Source organism: Schistocerca piceifrons, chromosome 2 (assembly GCF_021461385.2).
Source record: "Schistocerca piceifrons isolate TAMUIC-IGC-003096 chromosome 2, iqSchPice1.1, whole genome shotgun sequence".
In the NCBI taxonomy this organism is placed as follows: Eukaryota; Metazoa; Arthropoda; class Insecta; order Orthoptera; family Acrididae; genus Schistocerca; species Schistocerca piceifrons.
Window position 1 is genome coordinate 964,333,076 of NC_060139.1, and position 18,839 is coordinate 964,351,914.

The window sequence follows — 18,839 nt, forward strand, 5'->3', positions numbered from 1 at the left end:
GAATATCGTCGACATATCGCTGTGCTAGAAGTGTGCCACGGATAACAATGAAAGGGGTCCTCCTATGGATCGAAATGGCACCCCAGGCTGTCACTCCCGGTTGTCGGGACTATGGTAGGCGACAATCAGGTTGGTATCCCACAGCCGACCGATATGTCTCCAGACACGTCTTCACCGATCACCGGACCTCACTTCCAAGTAGGACTCATCACTGAAGACAATTCTAGTCGAGCCAATGGGAAAGTAGGCAGAAGACCTTTCTAGAGCAGCCCCAGACGAGGTTGGGATACAAACCTGACTGTCGTACGCCATATGGTCCGGAAACCAGGGATGATGACCTGGTCTGTGGACTGCGCAATCCTACAGACACGACCATCTACGTAGAAAGCACAGAGCCAATAGACACTAAAGATGTACAGTGACACGTATGAGGAGAGTAACCGCGCACAGCAGAAATCAACAACACCTTACTTTCGCTCAGTTGTACTCAAGAAGAACAACACAAGAATCTTCTGTGTTAGGTCTATCGTGGAAGTACGTCACTCGAATTCACAGGCAAGACTACGCCTAATATAGCCAGCGGGCTTAAACATCTGCATTGGCAACATCGTCTGTCCGACCACACGTTTACTCGGATGTTGAAATTCTCTCGGTACAGCCCATACACTGTACCACTAAGAAAATGTGCGTTGCAGTATTGCCACAGGTACTATTTGTGGTTTGATGGGCTAGTGGTACCTGTTGGAATCTGATAATAATGATGTTAATAACGCATCTGACTATCAAAAGAAAACTACGAGGTTCGTACGAAAACTCCACCAAAGACGATGTCAGCTTCAATAGAAAATGCTTATGCACTATAGCATGCGTTGGACAGAACGTCAGATACTCGACCTTACCACTCAACAGCAACAAAATAAAGTCTTCGAGCCCCTACACCGCTACGCAGCTCGCTTAGCAACGGCGTAACTGAAATGTTCAACTCTTTTACAAAAAAAAAAAAAAAAAAAAAAAAAAAAATACGAGCCGTCGTGCTCGATAATACTGTATAAATAACTTTTCGGATCAAAACCACCACCAAAGTACATAGAACCAGCCAACTGTAGTGTGCTTGTCTGCCCTTTTAAATTGTATTTATTTTACATCGCACCTTCAGAGATATAATTTACTCTCTTGTTCAGTTAACGTTGTTGATTAGGGATAAATTCTGTAGGTAGCAACCGTGGAGGTAAAAAAAAAGGGGGATAGTGTTATAGGCTTACGCTCTACACTGTTTTTAAGCTAGGGAGGGGGAGGGGGGGTTTATGCCGCCGTCTTAAATAGCCCAAAATATTAGCAGGTTGCTGTTAACGATTGCTTCTTGTTCATTATTACTGTCGTGTGCACGCAACAACTGTTTCAAATACTCAAAATTACAATTCTTACATGAATAACATTATGCCAGGAAGACAATTTGGAACGTTTTTCTATTTTTAAACGCGTATTTGCTCAAGTAATACGACACATTTGGCCTCGTTACTGTAACTTGTTTTTTGTTGGTATATTTCGAGTAACCAAGAAGAGAAGAAAATAATCTGAAAAGCGTGCTTTCGGAATCAATTTAATTCCACTTTTACTGTATTTTCATCGATAGCAAATGAAGCTGGAACTCCGAAACGAATGCTTGTTTGTTTACTCGTGCTGCTTCTTCTTCGTTACATTTTCAGCTTTGAACTCGTATGCATAACATTTTTCATGTTCGTGTTTACAAAAAACTTATCTACTTGTTCTTTGCTAGCCCATAAATGAGAGCAGTGAGGGAAGACGCAAGGGATGCAATCGTCTCTTCCGCATGGCAACAAAGTGAACTATTATTGAAATGTCAAAGATACAGAGGTGCATAGAGACGTGTCTCTAAGCAGAATAGAGTTCTTGTTTTATTAGGCTGTCAGTGCATTAGTTCATTGTAATTTACATATCTTCCCACTTTGAGATTTTAACCTATGTTGCTTCATTCAGTGTGTGATCAGTAATAGCAGTTTATTGGGTAAAAAGAGGATACAACTTTTTAAACATGTTGCAGCATTGTGCAATACTATAAACGAGATTAAGGGAATGGCCTCAATCGATTATACCCCCGTAATGGCCTCAATCGATTATACCCCCGTAAACGGGATATTTTGCTTTAACTTGGATGTAAGTTATTTCTTTAGAAATGATAGCCTAACCTGTGTAACGTGAAGTCATACCTTTCCAGTAGTAGCCTATTTGCTTCTTTTCCAAGAATATTTCTCGCCAGTAACTCTGTCAGTTTTTCAGGAGTCACCAAACATATCACAGTTGGAATACACGTCTTCTTTGTTAATTTCCTTCATTTACTTTTGAATTTCATTTTGAAGTTTTCAGAGTGCAGAAGTTTATACCATGCTTTGTGGTGAACCAGTAGCTAGTTGCATAGTTTCATGTTCCACCTATAATTTGCTCTATAAATCTTTATGATGTGGAACGAGTCATTTTATATTAAAACCAATTTCTTTTTGTAAGTAAGCTTCCATGCTGATCATTTATTAGGTTTTTTTTTGTTTTTTAATTAAAGATACACAGATGTTAGTCAGTAATCCCTAGTGACCAACATTTAAACGTTACAAGAATAGAGTCTTCTGCGGAACAGGAGGAGCTGTCAAAGAGAAACGTTTTCAGTTTATTTTCAAATTTTACTTTGCTGCGTGTGAGGCATTTAATGTGAATGGGTAAAAGATCAAAATTTTTGGTTGCAGCAGTGCGAACTCATGTTTGAGGTACAGACAACCTTAATGTAGCATAATCAATATAATTTTTTCTTCTGATATTGTAATTATGTCCATCATTGTTCCTGTTGTAGCACAGTGGATAACTTACAACAAACTTCGTGACGGAAAAACTATACAGTGAAACGGATGGATTGCTACTCACACGCCGAGCAGCAGGCAAGCACGACGAAGTAGTGTGCACATAAATTTTCAACCAAAGAGTTCTTCAGAAAGTAAGCAATGGAGAGGACATGTGAACAATGAATAATAATTATTGGCAGGGGGAATTTCGGGAATGAGATACTGCCTCAACAATCACAGTGATTACATAGCCGTGTGGTAAGCCGGAACGAGACCGTTGATACAGTGTGGCTCGGACGTTGGAGCATTTGTGATTTGGAAAGCATTGAAAAGCACAGCAAAGAAGAGAAAGAATGGACACTGAGTAAAGAAAGGCAAATCTGAAGTCAAATGAGATAATTACAATAAAAATAAACAGTGCAACCACAATTCATATATGCGAAAGAAAATATTGCTTGAACGGCGCTACTTACGAATGAAATGTGATCCCTTTAAACTTGAGATTACGCTGGGATCGATTAGTACATCGGTAAACAACGCAAGCTGGCATTTTTGATGAAACAACCACGTCTCCACTCAATCAAAGCACCCATCACGCACAGAAAATGGGCAAGGGTACGTCAGAGTGACATCACGAGGAAGTATCACCGTGGTGATCCGTGGAGGTATGAATGCGGTGAACCTAATGTTTTGGACTACTTAAGATGGCTGACGTCGTCTTCAAGTTCATGAGGTAATGACAACTTCCTTCAGTTTTTAGCTGTGTGTAGCAACTATGCTACAACAATATCGTTGCATGACTTCAATACCAACGTGTTAATTCGTTTCAAAATTCTCAAACTCTCAGAAATAAGTAAGGTGTCTTTCTTTCAAGAATTAACCATCTTTCTATTTAAATAAAATCCTGGAGATAAGTTGTCTCCTTTTTAACTTAAGAAATATGAAGTAATTTCTCTCTTTGGAAATTAACAGATCTGAACTAAGATTCCTCTTTAGTTGCGAATAATATTTGAATTATGTTTACTTTGTGCAACATTGGAGATTTTTCTTTATCTAATCTGTCACTTGTTTTTACCACTTTAAGATACTTAAAAATTATTCGTTTGCTATAAAACTGAGCTATACTTTTAAAATATCTTTTAAAAATTAAATATGAGGCAAATAAGACTCAGGATATTGTGTATGACAGGAGAGACAGTTAGCCTGTCCTCTTCCTTTGTCATTTAGTGTTTTATAGGAAAACGTACTAAATCAGAGACCACACGTCCAAATCTCCAACTAACATAGATTGGTTCTAACTATTCGTTCTCCTAATTACATGTCTATATACATATAACACTGTCTTGTTATCTGTATAGAGATTTACAGACATTAACTAAAATACATCAACGCCCACACTGAAGTCGCAAAAGAAGCCGAACACAATACTGCAAAGTCACTCTTTCCTGAGTGCTTACTTTCACCATCAAATCTGCTATTACAATAATGTAGAGGCACAGTTACCTTAGTGTGTAGTTTCCCCACCTTCAAATTCAAATAATGACTTCATGTAATAACATCACTTATCTCCCTCAACAAGGTGGAAAATATCCAATCTAACTGAGATAGAGATCGGCTACAAATGAGTGGCTTTCGAGCTACACTTCGTTCAATAAATATTTTGGCATAAAATAACCAGTCATGAGAAACTAATTCTGCACTACAATATACTGTAGCCGCTGCTGCCACCTCACACGCTTTTAGCGCCATCTGAAGTTCAGTGGGGCACTATGAGCTTAATAGCTGTCTGACATAATAATTGAGGCATGACAAATGGCGACGCTGCCAGGATGTCTGCGATGCTTCTCTGGAGTCTGACCAGTAACAGAAGAAGCGAGCAGTGAAACCGCAAATCTTCTCACAAAGTAGAGAAACGTCCTGTGATAATTGTTAGTCACAAGAGCTGTAGCAAAGGAGAAGTGGCACAATTTCACAACACATTTATAATTAACAATTACAAAACACTGCCATAATACTACAACCAAGTTAGCGTTTTGAATTCTAAAATACATAATATATGTAACCTGCATTTCGAGATTTAATGACTTTTTCTGCCAGGTATTTTTTTTGGCATGGCAGTACTGTGAATAGCACAATAAATTAAACTATTGACAGTTGGACAAGTGTGCAGAGTATCTTATGCAGAGGAGATGCAAAAGCAGGAAAAATTGTCAGAACTATTTTTCTCTATGAAGCTCTTCTCTATACAGGGTGAACTTTAATAAAACTGAGAAACTGCAGGGACACATTGCTGACTGGCAATGTAAGAAAAAGGTCTAGAAATCCATCTCTGTTCTTTGTTGGTTTTATTATTGTTCACATTGTACATTATTTTATGAAAAGGTATTACAAATACCGTTACCAGTCACAAACTGTGTTGACTATTTAATTATTTAATCAGCAACATACTTTTAGATTAGACTTCATCATCAGGTCATGCTACCAGAGAAAAAACGTTTAATAAAGGTGAACATGGATAGCAAAATTATTTGTAAAGTCTTGGTATGTGTTCTGCTGATCCTGGGGAGAAAGAGAGGTTAGCTACGTTTCTTCCTGTGGTGGTTTTCTGGTCAAATAAAAGTTTTCAAATAATCACTCACTTTGTTCTAGTCGAGTGATTGCCTTCTTGTGATGTGTTTGGGTACCTCCACTTCACTATTAACTTGTTATCCATTGTTCACAAACTTCATCATAATCTGAAACACAATACAATAAACAACTCAACTGGTAGGAGAAAATGTGGCTATCACAGTGCAGGTTATTTCGATCCTGGTGCTGTTAGTCACTTGCAGTGTCTTGTGCACACCTTCCTGTCACATCACTGATGTTGGTCGAAGTTACATATCACAAAATGAGGGACTCTGACAATTTTATATTAAAACGACAGGATAAATTTATTTTAAAGAAATACAGAAGTATTTCTGTGACCTACTTTAATGTATAATATTAATTTTTGTGTATTTTCTGTTTTAAGAGCACTGACTTGGAACTGTTGAAGAAACGTAAGTGCTCAAACTGTTGCACTTCATTTAGGATCTCGTTTATCCAGTTTTCACTGTGAATGAATATTTCTATTTGCTCCAAGGGCTGAGTATTTGTATTTGCTCCAAGATTTCGATTTTCAAGCTCGTTTCTCAGGTGTGCAGTACCTTAGAACCGTTGCCTATTGCAAATCTGTGTCCTGTTCAATCTGTTTTGCTATAGCTGACTTGTTGGCTTTCTAAATTCTGATACAGTCAAAATGGGTTATAAAATTTCTGCCTATTTGGTCCTATAGTATTTGTTTTTAATGACTGCATGTAGCTTTATAAATTCCTGATTTGCTCAGTTTCTCTGTTGATTGTGAGATGTCATCAACTAGATACTTTCTGAGGTTGTTGTTGGTAGTGACACTTAGGCTGATATCTGTGTTTTTAAACTGCTTTGCTATGTTCTCTCAAACGACTCCTAAGTACGCTATAGTCATATACTTGGGTTTTTACGAACTTCCAGCGTGCTGGAGTAGCTTGGGTCAGCAACTTCTGTCAATCAGTAGAACAAAAAACCAGTCCAAGATGCAATTTTTTTATTCATTCGATGACTATCGTCAGTTCGATACTAATTTTCAAATAATCCTACATTACAAAGCCGAAAATGGCATTTCCGAAGACGTCAAAAATGTGCAATGAACATTTAATGGCAGTTTACTCCTTCCACTGTCGTAAGGAAACCTTGGGAAGGAGGCGCCCTATCTGGATATAGGAAACTTTTTTATTTATTAAAATGTTCTCCAACCATCAAGAATACAACAATTTATACAATAACTGTACCAGTTCACAATAAAATTAATACCTTTTAAAATCTTTACCAAAAAGAGTCAAATACTTAAATTGACTGACCAGCAATACACAGCAGCGCCACATTCGGTGCGTATTACAAAGTTGTATTCTATGTTGGCACATAAAAATCATTAAATGTGAAATTGTACAAGTCAACAATAAAATTATTATTTTTCAATCCTTTACCAAAAACAGTGAACTATTTGAAAATACTGAACAGTAAAACACAAGAACACCACCCACGACGTGTATTATGAAGTTGTATGCCGTGTTGGCACTTAAAAATCATTAAATATGAACAAGAACATTAGTATTAAAAGAAAACAACACAACATGAGGTTAAAAATCTTCATGATTTCTGCCTACTTACAAGCATAAAAACTTTACCACACAAAACTTTACAAATTATGCGCAGATAAAAAACTTGTTCATAATATGCCTCACATAAAGACAAACATTAAACCACAAAGTTGTCTTTTCTCAAGGCACCAAAAATGTACTTGCCCTCATGAGGAAGATGTAACATGATCATAACCATGTGGATGTAGAGTAGGAGTGGGACTGTAAGGCAGGGGGGAGCGGGGTGAGAATAGAGGGCTGGGAAACGGGCAGGGGGAGGAGGATGGAGATTAAGGAGCCAAAAAAGGAGGAGGTTACGTGGACAGCATGGCAAGAATGTAAATATATTAGCAGTAATAATAAGTGGAAATTACTGAAACCGGACCAGAAACGACTATTCGCCATTTCTTTACAATCAAATAAATAAGAACTACCATGTTCAACAGAAAAACCATAGTTACTCAGGAGTAATCGTGCACATAATATACGCTAACAAAAAAGAAACCAAACAAATTTTTAAAATAATTTAGTGGTGAAGACCACTTAATTAACCAGTAAACCGAGCTTCATAAAATGCCTTACACATAATACCCCATAAGCAGCGTAAAGGCACAACAGAGAAACTTTATTATCCAACCTGCTGCTGCCTATACAATAATAAAGTTTCTTTGTTGTGCCTTTACGCTGCTTATGTGGTATGATGTGTACCGCATATCATGAAGCTTGTAATCAGTAGCGCTCAGTGGGAATTTATGTGCTCCATTTATGAAGGATTTGGAAGCAGCTTGTTTATATGAGTTGGGATATGTGGAGGATTTATCGATAACATTGTCCTTGTTTGTTGGTTTTCTGTGTACATTTATGTTCAGGGTCTAGTTTATATTGGTTATTATCACGTCTAAAAAGTTATTTTATTATCTTTCTTATGCTCTATGGTGAAACGAATGTTATTGTGTGAGTTATTGAATCTACTTAACAACCTATTTCCTCTTTGTTCCATTATATGCCATGCATATCTCATTTAGATATCTGCAGCAGTGTACAATTTTCTGAGTGATATTGTTCTTATTGTTCAGAAGTTTTTTTCAAGGTGATTAATGAAACTTTCTGCAATGATCCCATTGAGTTGGACTATCAATTGCTACGCCTACATCATGTTTATACATTTTGCTGTTGTATTTGAATGAGTTGTGGGAGAGAACAGATCAAGTCATTCTGTTAGTACAACTATTACAGCTGTGGGTATAGTCTGATATTCTACTATGTCTAGGAAAATAAACTTACCATTGACTGGAATCTGAAGTACTTTGATGCCTTGATTGTTTGGTAACTAATTTTCACTGAAAAGCAGATTTGCAATTTGTATTTATTTTGTAAAATTGAATGCAGATTTTTCATAACTTTGCAGCCTGTATAGGTAATAGAATTCGCAGTGGGTCTGATGAGGACATTAGCCTTATGGATTTTTGGTAGGGCCCACAACTTTGGAGCTCCTGGATTCATTATTACTAATCTACGAATTTTCTCACTAAGTGATAAGAAAAATGTCTTATTCAGCTGCTTCTTTAAGTTAATGTTAATCTGTGTGGGATCTTGTGTGATTTTCTGTGTATGAGAATTCTAAAGGAAATGAAGTGTCTTACTTACATATTCAGATTTGTTCATAATCACTCATCTAGTACGTTCAGTGGCCTTCACTACCAATGTGCCACCCTCATAGAGTTCCCTGTTGATGTTTTTAAGCAACAAATTCTCCTCTTCAACTTCTTTTATTGGATTTTAGTTTATGTGTTTCTCTATTGAATTAATAGCATGTGCTCATTACTTTTTTCATTTTTATTTAGTCTGGTCATATTAGCTGTTATTTTTACTGAACAGATGATGTCCTTGTTGTTATTATGATTAAGTTATTGCTATACATTACATTAAGGCTTTTGTTTAGAAAAGTAAGTTCGCTGTTATTGAAGTGAATGTTTGTGAAATTTACCACTCTTGGCAAAAATCTGTGAGAACTCTGACTCCTACTCCTGGCAAAAATTTGTGAGAGCTGTCCTAAAGAATAGCGATTTTGATGCAACACATATTCTCGTTTAGGAGAAGCATGATAAACTTTGTAAAATAATATCCTGAACAATTTGTAATGCATATTTTGCTGTAGGATGTAAGATTTGACTGTCTGAGTTGACATAGCTTTTTTCGTAATCTCTTTGCGGCTGTCTTTTAGAGCTTTGTTTATAATATCTTGGCTAAAACGTACTTCATATGTTAGGTGGTTAGTAGAATTAGTACAAACATAGTTTATGTACTAACATTTAACTGATTTTTTTCTTGAACTGTTGTGGCATTTCCGTTTTCAACCAGATATTCTCGCCTTTTTTGTGCAAACTTAACATAGAAAGAACTATTATTTGTTTTTAGTTTTACATATTTGGGACTTAGATTCTCTTACATGAAGGGATGTGTATTGAATGTTTCTAACGCTCTTGAGTGTATGCTTGTATACCGTGATGAATACGGCTACTTTTCTCTGTAGGGTTTTGCAGTTTTATTTAGTGCTTCATTTTCATCCAGTGAATGTGTCTTAAATGTTCCAGGTTCTAGAAGCAAGTGCTAGGAGTTGTGAATTTTTTTCTTTGCAATACTTTATTAAGTTTGAAACGGCGGTTAATCTACCATCCAAAATCACTAAACGTACAACAAAATTGTAACGCATCATTTATAACAACTGCCAGATTTGCTGAATCCATATCGCCCTTGCATATACTCGTGTGTTCACATGTCATGATGATCGGCTTATAGCACGGGAACATAACTTGAAATGTGCTATAGGTACTCAACCAGTGGATGTGAACAGCTTCAGGTATTTTTAAAACAGGTTGTCCTAAAGAACACTGATTTTGATGCAACACATTTTCTCATGTAGGAGAAGTATGGAAAACTTTATAGAATAATGTCCTGAACAATATTTTATGCATGTTTTGATACAGGATGTTTATTCCTACAGTTGTTAGCAGCAACTGACAAAACGTGTCCTCTGCAGTGAATGTATGGCAACTTGTGCCACCTTTTCTCTGATAATCGAGCGTGGACCTGACTGACAGAATCACTAAAATTAGCAGCACCATAGAAAGAGCATGTTACTAATTTACCGCACAGAAGCTTTCGTTTCCTTAGATTATTATCAACTGCTCTAAATGTAGGTTCAGCTTTAGTACTCGTCTGTTAAACCAGACCTCAAATCCATTCTGTCGCTTCAAAAGACCGAGATGGCGCAACATAACGAACTAGCAAAGCCAAATCACTTTGGTCGGAAACACTTGTAGATTCGTTTGACATTAAGGAAAAGTATCTTATAGATCTGCTTCATCTTGGCTCTGCTTAAAACGTCACCAACAGAATTTAGTAATTCTGAAGCAGTATATTTTCTGACAAATGTGGAACTTTCACACTGAAATTTAACCAATTTTTCAAGATTAATATCACTTTTTGGTACTGTAATAAGAGTTAGAGGTTCATATTTGTAGTGTGGGGCATTTCTTCCCCGAAAAAGAAATACACACTTCGAATTAAGGAAGTCACTGCTTGGAGGTTTAACACTATTTCAGTTTCATTGTGGTTAACCATCTGGGCATAAATCTGAGCATTTAATCTCTGTAATTTACAATTTTCGTGTGCGAGATTTTTCGCATGTTTTTCTGATTTGGCGTGCGTTTGTAGTTTTCCGGTGCTTGCAGTAGCTTTTCTAAATTTAGTGAAGGATACAGAAATGAATAGCCCCCTGTTTCTTCGATATCATTATTAGATGCATTTCAAACAGTTTGCAAGGAGACACCATCCGCGTTGCGGTCGAAGTACAGCCTAATGTACATATACTCCCATTTTTGCTGATACCAAGTCTCCAATTAAACAGTTTGTTTTGGATGACGACTTATGGATGGGTCAGAAATAGTAAATATTAAGTTCGAAGACGCAGGAAGAGTAACTGGAGATTCAGGAAACAATTCACCCCAGGGAAGTGCGATATGTCTCAGATTATTCCCCAGATAGGGGGTGACAGTTACTGAACTATATGAAATAAAATCATCATAACTTCTGAACGGTTTGTGTTGGGACGTTCTAACTGCACGGTTGGCTGCGGGGCATGATGGGAATTAGTGTGGCTTGGTTTAGCGACGAAGGCCACTTTCATTTGGATGGCTTCGTCAATAACCAAAATTGGAGCATTTGGGGGCCTGGGAATCCGCATTTCGGAATCGAGAAGTCTCTTCATCCTCAACGGGTGACTGTGTGGTGTGCAATGTCCAGTGACGGAATAATCGGTGCGATATTCCTTGATGGCACTGCGACTAGCGAACGGTACGTGAAGGATTTGGAAGATGATTTCATCTCTCTTATCCAAAGAGATGCTGATTTCGACAAGATGTCGTTCAAGCAAGACGGAACTCGACCACATCGAAGCAGGAAAGTGTGTAATGTCCTGGAGGAGCACTTTGAGGACCGCATTCTGGCTCTGGGGTCCCCAGAGGCCACTGACATGGGCGTCGATTGGCCGCCATATTCTCCAGATTTGAACACATGTGACTCCTATTTGTGGGGCTATATTAAAGACAAGGTGTACGTAAACAATCCCAAAACCATTACAGAGATAAAACCAGCCATTCAAGAGGTCATCGACCCATAGATGTTCCGACAATTCAGCGGGTCATACAGAACTTCACTGTTCGTCTGTGCCACATCATCGCCAATGATGGCAGGCATATCGAACTACCCGAATATCTGTAGTGACGTTTAGATGTTGAATAAATGTGCACGCCGTAGTTTGTAAGTAATTTACGTTTTTTTCGTATCATTCAGTAACTGTTACCATGTACATAAATCATCTGCCGAACCGGGTGTGCACCAGTCTATGGCTGTCTCTTGATGATCCCGTGGTGTACATGAAGGTATGGAAGATGAGTGACTGTAGGATGATAAGAAGATGTCTTAGACACAACTTCTAGTCGCAATGATGAATGGCAGCGGGCTTTAAATGTAGAAAAATTCAAGTTTATGCGGATGAATAGGAAAGACAACTCGCAGCACTCGGATGCATTTGTAGTGTTCTACATGACACAGTCGAGTCTTTTAGATAAATGGCTGTGACGTTGCAAACCGATATGAAATGGAATGTGAGGATTGTGGTGGTGAAGACGAATAATCGACTTCGATTTATTGGGAGAATTTTAGGACAGTGTAGTTCATCCGTAAAGGAGGCGGCGTATTGGACGCTAGTGCGACCTACTCTTGAGTACGGCTTGTTTGGGATCCACACCAGGTCGGAATTAACGAAGACATCGAAGCAATACAGAGGCAGGCTGCTAGATTCCTCACTGGTAGGTCTGAACAACATACAAGTGATAGGGAGATGCTTCGAGAACTCAGTTGGGGTTCCTGGACGGAAGGCGATGTTGTTTTCGAGGAACACTACTGAGTAAATTTAGAGAACCAACATCTGAAGCAGGCTACAGAACGATCGTACTGCGGCCAACTTACGTTTCGCTTACGGAGCACGAAGGTAAGGTACAAGAGACGAGACCTCATACGGATACATATAGACCGGCCTTTTTCCCACACTGCATCAGCGAGTGGAACGGGAAAGGAAACGGCTGGTTGAGGTACAGGGTACCCTCCGCCACGGGGACTGATGACCTCCGATGTTAAGTCCCATATTGCTCAGAGCAATTTTTGAACCCTCCGCCACGCACCATACGGCGGCTTGCGTTGTATGTGTGTAGCCTAGCTGTAGATTCACTAGCATTTCTTTCAGTAGACTCGCAATCATTTATGTTTTCTGCAGTACGCCGTCTTTTATACCAAAAGAAATCAAATAACGTTTGTTGTTTCGATACTGTATTTCGACGCTAACATTTCTTTTCGTACGACGAATTGACTAAGACCCGCTGCACATTGCATAGTCACATCACTCTTCCATCTTAAGTGTGGTGTCACCGCCAGACACCACACTTGCTAGGTGGTAGCTTAAATCGGCAGCGGTCCATTTAGTACATGTCGGACCCGCGTGTCGCCACAGTGGGATCGCAGACCGAGCGCCACCACAAGGCAGGTCTCGAGATACGATATAGCACTCGCCCCCAGTTGTACGACGACTTTGCTAGCGACTACACTTACGAAGCCTTTCTCTCATTTGCCGAGAGACAGTTAGAATAGCCTTCAGCTAAGTCCATGGCTACGACCTAGCAAGGCGCCATTAGCCTTACATAGTTTGATACTTACCGTATAAAGCATGTCCCTACAAGAACGTTGTAAACCAATGAAGATATAAAAGTTAAGTATAGCAGCTACGTACTTTTCTTGCTACCATTCACTACTTATCCTGTTCCAGAATTCACGCCCGTCTGCGTTAGATAGCGTGCATTTCGGCCTGCTTTATCTACAAGGTGTTGGCACATTTACCAACACATCATTAAGTTGTTCACAGGCAAAACCATTAAAATATCTATGAAGTTGAAATTTATTATAATAGTGGAAACTTCTTAGTGTCGTAGTGTATAGCAGGCGGCAGCATTTGAATTTACCTAAATCCTGTTCGGTGTATTAGTATACGCAAAATTATCAAGATTTGTCCATATATGATTTCATACTGCCGGCACAGTTGAAATTTCTCGAAACAATGCAAGCTTGTTAGCTGTTACGTAACACCAGTCAAGACGAGAATTTAAATTCATATATTATTTTGACTTTTAAACTTATATACAAATTCACTGACGGAAATAAATAGAAACACCCAAAAATAGTTAGTCTAGAGTAATGAAATTTCAGGAATACATTTGTATGGATAACATACGTAAGTGATTAAATTGCAAGATCACAGGTTTATGCAACCCGAGATAAGCCATTGCAAATGTCAAATTATAGTACGTTAACAAGCGGCGTAACCGCCAGAATGTCGAATGCAAACATGCAAACGTGCTTCACTCGTGTTGCATACGCGCTGGATGTCAGTATGGGACGGAGATCCATGCCTGTTGCACTTGCCGCTCTATACAGGACGAAATTACAATGAAATGAACACCCTTAGCTGCTTACAGGCGTTGACATACGTCAACGGGCACAGATGAAAATGTGTGCCCCGACCGGGACTCGAACCCGGGATGTCCTGCTTACATGGCAGACGTTCTATCCATCTGAGCCACCGAGGACACAGAGGATAGCGCGACTGCAGCGATTTATCTCTGGCACGCCTCCCGCGAAACGCACATTCTCAACGTATTGTCCAGCACTACATTCGTAGTGCCCCCGCCCATTATACTCATTACTCGCGGCGCGTTGCCTATTGCCCAGAGTTCGGGCACTGTTTGTGCATTCGCACAGAAGAAGAAGATGGTCAAGTGGCCGGTGAGCCTTGGCTATATATTTACTAAGATGGTTGGATTGATTGTTTGGGGGAAGAGACCAAACAGCGAGGTCATCGGTCTCATCGGATTAGGGAAGGACGGGGAAGGAGGTCGGCCGTGCCCTTTGAAAGGAATCATCCTGGAATTTGTCTGGAGCGATTTAGGGAAATCACGGAAACCCTAAATCAGGATGGCCGGACGCGGGATTGAACCGTCGTCCAGCCGAATGCGTGTCCAGTGTGCTAACCACTGCGCCACCTCGCTCGGTTACTAAGATGGTATCTGTTCTTTCTGACATGTCCGAAAGAAGAGATGCCATCTTAGTATATATCTATACAGGACGGCTAGTGCTGTTTGTGGATGACGCTGAAGTTGTCGTCCGATGATATCCCACATGTGCTCGCTTGGAGACAGACCTGGTGATAGAGCAGGCAAGACATGTCAACAGTCTGTAGACCATGTTGGGCTACAACAGCGGTATGTGGGCGAGCGTTATCCAGTTGGAAAACACACATAGAAATGCTGTTCATGAATAGCAACACAAAAGGTCGAATCACCAGACTGGCGTACAAAACTGCAGTCAGTGTCCGTGCGATAACCACACAGTGCTTCCGCTTTCATGCTCAGACCATAAATCCAGATGTAGGTCCAGTGCGTTTAGCGCGCAGAGAGGTTGGTTGCAGGCCCACAAGTAGTCTCCTTCTAACCGACATATGGCCATCAGTGCTCCGACTCAGAAACAGTGTCCGTCAGAAAATACAACAGACCTCTACCCTGTCCTCATATGACCTCTCGCTTGACACCACTGAAGTCGCAAATGGCGGTGGTTCCGGGTCAGTGGAATGCATGCTACAGGATATCTGGCTCAGAGCTGTCCTTGAAGGAACCGAATTGTAATAGTTCGTTGTGTCACTGTGGTACCAAATGCTGCTCATATTACTGCTGCAGATGGTAGTACCTTAACAACCGGCGTAACCGCCAGAACGTTGAATACAAACATGCAAACGTGCATCCATTGTGTTGTATAGGTGCCGGATGTGAGTGTTGGATGCAGATCCATGCAACACAACAGGTCAAATCACCAGATTGACATACTTATTTGCAGTCAGGATGCGTGGGATAAAAACGAGAGTGCTCCTGCTGTCATACGAACTCCCACGTCCAACCATTACTGTTCGGGAAGGGCATTCATTCTGCAGATTTTTACAAATAATTGGTAGAACCAGGTGATGAGAAGACTCTTGTCAATTCTGTTAATTCCACTAATGCCGGACGAGGACGACGGTTCAATCCCGCGTCCGGCCATCCTGATTTAGGTTTTTCGTGATATCCCTAATCCACTCCAGGCAAATGGCGGGAAGGTTCCTCTTAAGGGGCACGGCCGACTTCCTGCCCCATCCTTCCCTAATCCGATGAGACCGATGACCACGCTGTCTGGTCTCCTTCCCCAAACAACCAAACCAAACCAAACCACTAATAGAAATGGATGCTGATGACATCTCACGTTAAACTTCACCTGTAAACTGCTAACAGCACATCATTTCTATTACTTGTTACCTGTCATCTCGGTAGTGCCACGTGGCCGTCGGAGCCCGATCATCTTGTGACTGTAGATTCTCGTGACCACCAGCGCCAGCAATTAAGCATCGTGGCTACATTCCTGCCAAGTATTCCTGCAATATCGCAGAAGGAACGCCCAGCTTCTGGTAGCCCCATTGTACGGACTCGTTCAAATCCAGTGAGGTGCTGACAATGGCGTCTTTGTCACCTTAAAGGCATTCTTGACTGACATCAACTCTCCACGGCCAGCCTCAAAGGTACTAACTCTCACGACTGGTACAGCGTGTATTTAAATCAAACCTGATCTCCATTCTCACAGCGTAGCTACTAGCGCTATCAAACGTCCCATTAGAAAAATTAATGAATTTCTGTGCTGATAAATCTCTTACGTTATTTGATTTTCAAACAGCTGAGCAGAACTGAACGTACTCAGACATTTCTCTCTTTACCTATTCTGACCAACACTAAACTGACACACAATATTTTTAGTGCAACGCAATCTGACTTTCAATAATCCCTACAAAAAAATGGTTCAAATGGCTCTGAGCACTATGGGACTCAACTTCTGAGGTCATCAGTCCCCTAGAACTTAGAACTACTTAAACCTAACTATGCTACGGACATCACACACATCCATGCCCGAGGCAGGATTCGAACCTGCGACCGTAGCGGTAATCCCTACAAAAGAATGGACCTGACTAACAATAACCTATACCTTTCATGAATCACTTACCTCACAAAAATCTTCGTTACTCGAACTACTGCAATACAGCGAGCACCACTACTGCCAGCTAAGTAAAAGATTCTAACTACTGAAGGCACTAACTACTGATAGGCATAGTTAGCAAATGAAAGATTTTGATGAAGAACAAACAATGTATTTACCTTAATAATGTTCAAAAGTCATCATATATATGTATCAGTTCATGATATCCAATAATACAAATGTACTCTTTCTGATGGACACACGTCCAGATCGTCCGCTCTCAAAATTGTGCCATCTCCCTTCCAACATCCACCACTGTTGGCGGCTCACCTCCAACTGCGCAACGCTACGCGCTGTTAACAGTCAACTGCCCAACACTACAATAGCATATTCGAACAATGCAGACCAGCCACAGACTGCACACAGCACAGTCAGTGATTTTCATATAGAGCGCTACGTGGCGTTACAAATATAAAAACCTAAACAGCCTACTTACAGCTAGTCTTATGCGACTATCGTGAAATTTGAATTGATATCACCTTTCATATGTAGAAACACGCCTGCCAACTTTCTTTTATGTCGCACAACTCTTTCTTGGTGCTGCGATTTTATTTTTTCCGTCAGTGTAGATATGAAGTTGTCGTGGGGGGGTGGGGAGGTGCAGGGGAATTTTTAATTTCCGGGAGGAAGCGGCGGCTCATTCGCCTCTCTGGACACCACTCTCTGAATTCATAACTTCTTGTGTTGGTTTCAGATGGCATACAGCGGTCTCGCACTGGCTGTGGTGTCGCCTCCACTCTTTAAGGAAGTGTCTAAGGGTGTGTCTTGTTTGACAGAAGGGTTATGTTATGACCCTTTCTAATGTTTTTTTTTTGTTTTTTTTTTGTACCAGGTGGCGCAGAGCGGTGTTGCCTATGCGACGATGACGACAAAAGTCCGGGATGCTGTGTGAAGCATGGTCCAGGGCGGGTCGAGACTACCACCATCCTCTGCTTTGCACATGGCTGTAATGGATCCGATTCTGATGACCACTGAAGTTAAACTTCACCTCTGAATTGCAGACAGTACATTTTCTCTGTTACCTGCCACCTATTATATCGATAAACATACGGTTGGTGAACTGAGATATATTTCAGCATGTCACAGAATATATTTAAAATTTATCATGTGGTAAATAAACAGTAGAATTAATTGTATGTGGATTTATTTATTACCTTTAATTAATCATCATCAGTGTCGTCTTTATATTCAATATCGACCCTAGGACATTTCTAAGTCATACAATAAAAGAAGGAAAAAAATCTGTTCGGGAAGGGCAGTCACTCTGCTGATTTTTACAAGTGATTAATAGAACCAGTTGATGACATGTATCTTTTCGTTACTGTTAATTACAGTAATAGAATGAGCATCTGAAGCTGTTTTTAAGTACTACGTCCTGCTACAGTTCGAAAAATGTTAGTGCCAGAAGGTAATAATGTACAAAGAAATAAATTAAATGTCTCTCGGGATCGTAAATTTTTCACTTATTCAGTCTAGCTTATAGAATGAACAGTTATGTTCAAACCTGTATTGCACTGGTTGATTATTTTTGCATATCTAAAGATGGTTATTTACGGTAAAAAATAAGAATATAGAAACACTGAACTGTCATCCCAACAAACTATATATTTATTATACAAATGTAAATATGTGATTACTGTAATCTCAGAGAAATTATGCCAATATTTACGAAATAGCATATTGCTGCGGAAAGTTACTCAGTTTTATATCAGTGACACCTTTCGATTGACGTCAAGCTGAAGCATTACTAACTTTATTCCATCAGATGTACGGAGCTAATGCAACGTTGATCATTTTTGAAGTAGTTCCTTGGCTTTCTTGCCAAATATACAGGGAGCTTTGTTTGATGTTATGACAATTATGTAACAAGACAGTTATAAGCTGTACGGTTAGAATGCTCCATTTAAACCATTTGCTCTCCCACTATTTAGAGTGTCATTAGATGGACTGTCGTGGTACTCTGTGACATAACAACAATTTTTCTATTTTACACTCATGAAATATGGCCTTTGGATATGAGTGAATCGATCTGTGTTTTATTTTAATGTATTACACTTCCAATTCCCTATCTACA

General features: G+C 39.8%; 1 protein-coding gene across 1 annotated transcript in view; it reads left to right on the plus strand.

Moving 5' to 3' along the window:
* Positions 1-17,901, plus strand: part of LOC124777064 — a 46,646-nt gene extending 28,745 nt beyond the window's left edge. Inside the window, exon 3 of the mRNA XM_047252337.1 lies at positions 17,598-17,901. Coding sequence (XP_047108293.1) covers positions 17,598-17,740 — 143 coding nt within the window. The 3' untranslated portion in view covers positions 17,741-17,901. The remainder of the gene's footprint in view (positions 1-17,597) is intronic.
* The last annotated feature ends 938 nt before the right edge of the window (positions 17,902-18,839 follow it).